A 7,358-nucleotide genomic window follows, 5' to 3' on the forward strand; every position below is an offset into this window, starting at 1 on the left:
ACGTTTGGCTTTCCCTGGCATCCTGCAACAGGAGTGCAGCCAACGTCCGGTCTCGCCATCACCCCACGTGCCCAGAAAGACGCTTAGGAGGGCTTTGCAAGGGGGTACCGAGATCTTCCCAAGCACTGCGCCTTCCCTCCTGCCTCCCTGAAGCGGTGCCCGTGCCTGTCCTTCCCCTCCCCACGAACCAGAGCCCAGGCCACGGGGCAGCAGCTCTCAGCCTCTGGGAAAGGGGCTGCTCTGCGCCGGACGAGGGTGACAGCAGCTCCTGCAAGGAGCACGAGGCTGCCGAGGAGGGGTGCGAGGGGAAATTGAGAGGGGAGCCACATTTACGGGGGTGCAAGCAGATGGGAGAAGGCGGTCCAGACCTGCTGCCACCGCAATGGAAGGCAAGGGCTGGGCAGGTGAATGCTACTTCTTGCTATGTTCTCCTCACTTCTGCCAGCCAGGGCTGCTTCGTAGACAGCAGACCGAGTGCAAGCTGGAACATGAGATGCTCCAGCAGCCTGGTGTGCGAGAATACCATCTCTCTTTTCCTTCCAAAATAGGCTAAACTCAGCAGCAAGACAAGGTTTGTGGTCATGATATGACACCCTCCTTTGACTGGTACTTTGCTTGTTCAGTTCCCAGACTTATCTCTCCCCTCAAACTCTTCCCTGCTTCTCAGAGTTTTAGTCTACCAGTGCCAACCCTTAAGATTATTATGCATCCACTTTCTCCCAGGGATGCCTGATCTGGCGTCGTGCAGAACAAGGGCGTCCGGACCTTCAGCATTTCCACGCTGAAGAAGTCTCCTCCCTGTGACTTCGCTGCGTTAAGCACTCACCCTGCAAACATAAAGCGAGTGTTTACGCACCCCTCCCAGCAGATCGCACCCGTTTAGGAAGCTGTTTGTTCTCAGCACATCTGTGCTGCAGACAGAGGCACTGGCAGACGAGTTCTTGGGTAGCAAGTGACACCAGGATGTATTCCAAAACACACAGCCTTTTGCAGGAAGATCTGTGCTAGAAGGCACCAGCGTGTTCTGGCGAGCAGTACGCCCATCGCCCCAGCTTTGGGACCTGATGTAATGTCTCTGTAAAAATGGAATGGGCAGAGGAACAGGCAGACACCAAATTATCCTCGCATATCCTTGCATAACTCAATTCTTCGCTTGTGACACTAGACTGGTAGCCTCCAGGGAGAAGAAAGCACACCGTCAGAGGAACGTTTCACACAGAGTCTTGAATTTCAGCATTTCTGAAATTTCTCCTGTGAGCTTAGGAGGACTCTTTAGGTAACCAGAATCAGAAGCCTTAGGGGAATAGATGATTTGCAAAGGGCTGTGGTGGAGGACTTGGGAAGGAATTCTGCTTGGCTGGACTTGAGGGGGAAAAAAAGAAAGAATAATGTATTCATACTGAGCAATTAATTTATTTTTCTAGAAACGTTCTTCTGCTTAAATTATAACCAAGCCCTGGCACTGCCGAGTGCTATGATTTAATACCCCCATAATTAAAGACTTCGTTGTCATCCGAAGTCCTCACTGTGCAGAGAAAAATCAGCTCAAGAGCGGTAGAAATGTTTTCTAAAAGTCAAAGGCCGATTAGCAGGAATACTTGTGAGAAGGCTTCCGGCACACAGCCCTCAAACCTCCTGTCGGCTACCACCCCCATCCCCACTTTCCCAAGGCGACCAGCCCCAGCCTGCTGGCCTTGCCCAGGTAGGTTTGGTCACGCAAGGAACAGCAGGGTCCAAATGATCCACCTAGGCCTTCCCCATCAAGATATCCTGGAGTAAGATGGGCAAGACAAACTGAGAAGTAATCCAGGAGCACCTAGGCACTCCGTAAGGGATGAGGGACGCTTACCCATGACACACTAGAGAAGACGTTGGCTCTGTTCTCGCCACAGTGAGCTTTGCGGTGCTCAAATACTGGAGCATGAGAGGAGCTTTAAAAAAAACCCCCTACATTAGGGGCTGCACCATTCACACACTAATACTTGAAATGTTCCTAAGCGTTTCTTTGGCACTACTGCTTTGACAACAAGTCAAAAGTTGTTATTGTTTTATCACACTTAAGATGCCTGAATAGATCCTGTGCCCTCCTTACTATGCTTTGGCCATAAGGAAATAGTCATATAGTTAATTTAAAAATGAATTAATAGGGCCAGCGACTTGATGAAATGACAACTCTAACACAAACCGAGGGCACAAAATTTCAACACTGTATTTTCCACCCAAAGGACAATCACTCCTGAACATGCACTTATGTGCAGAAACACGCACCTTTCTCGCAGCATTCGGGTACGGTGCTTCAAAGTATCTTTCAGTTTATGTAAAACGCCCACGTGAACAAAGTGCATTTACCATGAAACTAAAGCAAGTGTCAGTGGTAGACTGTTTTCACATGTCAAGACAGACGACTATGAACTTTAAAACCTCCCTCTTCTGCTTTATTGACAGGTAAATTGTTCAAAAATGTTCTCACAATTCAATAATTACAAAGACTTAGACTTACATTAAAAAAGTAAAAACCAGAAAACCCCCAAAGCAGTAGTGTCCAGCTCTAACTGAGCCCCTTTATCAAGAATCTGAGAAAAAGAGCAAGTACTGTCGAACACTTAACATAACAGGATTAAATGTTGACTAGAACACTCAGTTTAAACTAAAGGTAAGTGCACGTCCTATACAGTGTTTCAGAAAAGAACATTAGCCATTGGTATATCATTAGCCCATTTAAACCAAATTTTAAATAAGTGACATCCAACTGTCATAAAATTGGCACAGAAGGCACACTAGTGTGACAATGACAAACTGGATATGCCAGCCACTGAATTAATTACAAGCTTTTAATGAAACATGGTCACAAATCTTTGATTACTAAACGTATAATACATGGAAGCATGAGATTAAATATACACGCAAAACATCACCACTGCACGTGGGCCATAGCAAAATATACAGGAGTGTGTTGTGCATTTTTCTACATGATCAATACTTGATTAATAATCATGGGGTCTTCATGCAGGTGAGGATACAATTAATGAGAAAAGCAGCACTCCCAGTTACACATCCTTCACGTTCCACTTTGGTAACCAACAAAATAGACTGATGTTTTAGTGCGATATGGTCCCTTAGATCAAGCAGACTTCAAGGGCAGTGCGTCCACGAGAAGGCTTGCTAGCTAAACAATGTAGTGTGTCCTTACACCAAAAAACCGAGGAGAAACAACTTCTCAGAAGGAGATAGGCAGGAACTAGGAGTAAAATTTTTTTCACAGCAGTAATTACCAATATTTTAAAAGCCCTGACTAATGGCTGATTGATGAAGACTAAAAAGCAAGGTATGGGTAAAAGATAACTGGCAGTAGTCCTATGTACAAGACTAAAAAGTTGGTAGAAAGATAGAAAGACAGTTATGCAGCTGTATATGTAATGGCTAAATGAATTAAAAGGCCACAAAACTATAAACAACTTTTATTTGACTCCCTGGTGATTCTATTGATGTTGGAAACAACCTACAGCTTCCTAGCATTCTCCTTAAGATTTAAGAAACAAACAGTTATGGGAAAAGGGAAAAGTGTATTCATCTGAGGATGTAACTAGACCTGCTCGCATTTCCTATTTAGAGATCCAAATCGTGTCTAAAAGGATTTCCTGCTAATGAGACATTACATCATTCTATAGAAAAATAATATTCCTGATATTGTAGCAACATTATCAGTATCTCTCTCTATTTCTTTTTCAGCATAAGAATAAGACTATTTACTGGTGGCCTTAAATGCTCCTATGCAATAAAACTGTGTCACAGCTGTGCAGAAAGGAATCAACCGTAACTGAGCAGTGAACAATTCTGCATAAAAAGCTTGATCGCTATTTAGTAAAGAATTTTCTTCATTTCAACAGTTTGTATCTACAATCTGGATATATAATTACTCTTGTACAACACTAGAGATTCAGTGTCAGTCTTGGCACTAGCATCTGAGACAGCTTTGCCCTGCTCTTGAATACTCCATGGAGCAGTGGATGATCGAAGCCAGAATGGTGAGAGTGGTAGTGTTATGCATCACAAGTTGACTGGTCCAGTCCATCTAGTGTAAGCTGATTCCTATGAGGAGAGTTGGGACTCGGGGGACCACTTGGATTTGAGCTGTTGGATGGAGTAGAGTGTTTGGTGGAGTCTGAATCAGGCTGTTAACGAGAAACATAAAAAAAAAAAAATTACGCTCACTTAAAATCAATTCCTTACACTCAAAAGCTTTCAAAGGTACTCAAAAATTAGGGTGAGCAACACCCATGAAGTAGTGTGTCTTAGATTCATTTCATAGCCAAACATTCATGCAAATACTTCCATTATGGTCAACAGGCCATAGTGCATTCCTGAAGGTGACCTTCTGACGTAACAGGAATTACGGCAAAGTATGTGGAAGTTGCTAAATCCCAGGCTCCTCTCCCTTAGCCGCTGCAAAGCTTTCCTGACAGAAAGCATCTATCTGTCCACCGTTGTTCTGGATTTACCAGCCTGTGGTTTTTAAGCAATTTTTATAGCCCAGGAGTAGATTTATCTGCCCATATAAACATGTAAACAAATTACAGTCAAATCATCTTCAGTTTGGTGGAAAGCAAGGAAACAAGCATGTGAACTGTTTACAAAACAGCAACAGTGAGAAGCATGTGAAGTGCCTGACAAAAGAGTGAAGGTTGCCAAATATCAGGCTGGAGATCTGGAAACAGAATATACTTACTGGAGACGCCCTACGTCGATATCTAATAAAGACAGTCTATCCACAACTATTTCCCCAGTGTTAGATTGGTTGTTGGATATTTGCCTTCACAGAGCAGTCTCACTTCAACGGGATGGCTGGCAAGTTTCCCACTATTTTGGTGAGTTACAGCTCTGAGCACTGCACACATTCATAGCTAATGAAATACTGCACAGGAAAAACTAGCACCACTGCAGTAAGTTATTTTCAAGAAAGGGAATATCTATTTAGCAAATAGATTGAAAGGTAACACCCTTCAAGAATGCTGTTCACAAGGTTTTGCATGGCTCAAACAATAATAAGATCATCTATAGCAACATTATCCTAAGATGATCCAGCTCACGCTGCGATCAAGCCAAAAGCCATGGGAAAGACAGTATAAAGCCAAAAGGTGGTATTAGAGCCTCCTCCTTCAAGTTTCAAACTATGAGTTTGTTTTAATTTAAGAAGTCATAAGAAACTATAAGATCTATCAAAAGAGAAAACATTGTAAAAACCTTAGAATCCACCATGACTTGTGCCTACAAACAGCAATGTCGTGGTTTAGCCCCAGCTGCCAACTAAGCACCACGCAGCCGCTCACTTACTCCCCCTCCCGCAGTGGGACGGGCGAGAGAATTAGAAAAAAACCTCGTGGGTTAAGATAAACACAGTTTAATAGGACAGAAAGAGAGAAAGAAACAACAATAATAATACCAACAAAGGAATGTACAAGAACAAGTGATGCCCAATACAGCAATTGCTCACCACCCGGCGATCGACAGCCCGTCCCTGAGCAGCGATTTCCGCCCCCCGGCCAACTCCAGTTTATGTACTGGGCATGACGTCGTATGGTAGGGAATATCCCTTTGGCCAGTCTGGGTCAGCTGTCCCGGCTGTGTCCCCTCCCAGCTCCCCGTGCACCCCCAGCCTGCTCGCTGGCAGCCCAGCACGAGAAGCTGGACTGTCCTTGACTGCCCAGCAACAACCCAAAACATCAGCACCTTATCAACAGTTTCTCATCCCAAATCCAAAACACAGTCTCACACTGGCTTCTGTGAAGAAAACCAGCTCTATCCTGGCTGAAACCAGTACAAGCAATTATCATTACAGCATGGAACATAATGGAATTTGGGAAGGATGCTGCAGAATCACTAAGCCAACTGACACAGTCCACCCTCACCACCTTTGAAAATCAAGACAGTTTCAAAAATACCTGTGTTTAGACAACTCCATTTTCATATGCTTTTAAAGTCTTACTCAAGGTGACAAGGGAAGTCAGAGCATGGCTGTGGTCTGGACAAATGCTTTGACTTGGGGTGTACGAAGGCATCCTGCAAAAGTCTGGCTTCAGGAAAACACCCTTCAAAACCCAGAACACTACGTGAGCCTGCAGTTGGATACCAAAAAGCACTGAAAAGATGCAAAGATCTTGATCTAGGAGTTTGCCTCCCAGTGATAATTCCTAACACAGGCAGTGCTTGAGCAAAGCTTGGAAGAAGGTACACCCATGATAAATCAAGGAAACAAAAATCACGCATCTTCTCTCCTTAGATTCAGGGACACCAGTTTTGTACAGCCAGGACATTTTCAGTTTGGTGACTACTAGCACATACTTTCACTATTGCTGAAAGCAGTTTTATGTATTTTAAAATACGATTCCTTCTTAAGTTACATTGCAAAAAGTCTTCCTTAAGGCAGCACATAAAATCACTTAACTAGTTGTACTACTCTGCTATTCTATGCCAATAGCCCAGGAGAACATTTTTAGGAGCTCTGAGGACATTTCATCAATTAGTCAAATTTCCCTTGTCTACAAAGCTTAATCCAAGATGTAATACTTCTTAAAATATCACCATAAAAAGATCTTTTCACAGGTTTGCTTTTGTGCTGGCATATCTAACTTGCAATCATATGTTATAGGCTAGAGAAAACATTTGCAAAAGGAAAACATCTCCATAAAGAACACAGTCTTTATGAATTATTTCCTCAGAAATGTAATTTATTGGAAAAAGGAAACAATCTACGGCAACAGGGTATCGCCAGTCTCCATTTAATAAAGGTTACTTCACCTCTTTGTCAAACTCCTGGTCAGGATCAGACATACTTCGGGAAGGCATGGCTCCTCCCACATCACTGCCACCTGTAGAAAAAGCAGAAAAAAAGGCAGGTTTACACCTCTTGTTGAAGCCATAAGTTACAGCTCAGAACTGACAAGCCTGCTTCCAGTCTTACTTGATGAGGGCCATGAAATATAGGTTTTGTTTCTCTGCTGCTGCTGCTGCTGCCGGTTAGCTGTAGATGGACACGGTTTTTCATCCTGTGCAGCAGGTAGGACACTCTACAGTTGAAATGAAACACCTTGTTAGCCAGCAACAAAAGCTATCCAGCTAGGATAGTTGTTACTCAGGAAAACTTTACTGCGCTTTTGAAGCTATTACAACCCAGTGTCGGTAGAAAAACTCTGAACTTACTTGACCACATCCACATATTTTCAGTAACAGACACAAACCCTGAGAAAGACAGAGAAAGAACTAAGCCCCATAGCAGCCACTGGAACCTGTCAGCCAGCAAACCCTGTGTGAAGGGGCAGGGAGTGCACCAACAGCTCTGCTTTCCTTCCTCCTCCTGCTGA

General features: G+C 43.7%; 1 protein-coding gene across 1 annotated transcript in view; it reads right to left on the bottom strand.

Annotated features, from left to right (window-relative positions):
• Positions 1-2,413: 2,413 nt before the first annotated feature.
• CDC42BPB (CDC42 binding protein kinase beta (DMPK-like)) overlaps positions 2,414-7,358 on the bottom strand; it is a 54,422-nt gene continuing 49,477 nt past the window's right edge. Inside the window, exons 33-35 of the mRNA XM_010285046.1 lie at positions 6,959-7,064; positions 6,796-6,866; positions 2,414-4,172 (exon numbers count right to left, since the gene is read on the bottom strand). Of these exons, the coding sequence (XP_010283348.1) occupies positions 4,041-4,172; positions 6,796-6,866; positions 6,959-7,064 (309 nt within the window). The 3' untranslated portion in view covers positions 2,414-4,040. The remainder of the gene's footprint in view (positions 4,173-6,795; positions 6,867-6,958; positions 7,065-7,358) is intronic.

Source organism: Phaethon lepturus, unplaced genomic scaffold (genome assembly GCF_000687285.1).
Source record: "Phaethon lepturus isolate BGI_N335 unplaced genomic scaffold, ASM68728v1 scaffold26084, whole genome shotgun sequence".
Lineage (NCBI taxonomy): Eukaryota > Metazoa > Chordata > Aves > Phaethontiformes > Phaethontidae > Phaethon > Phaethon lepturus.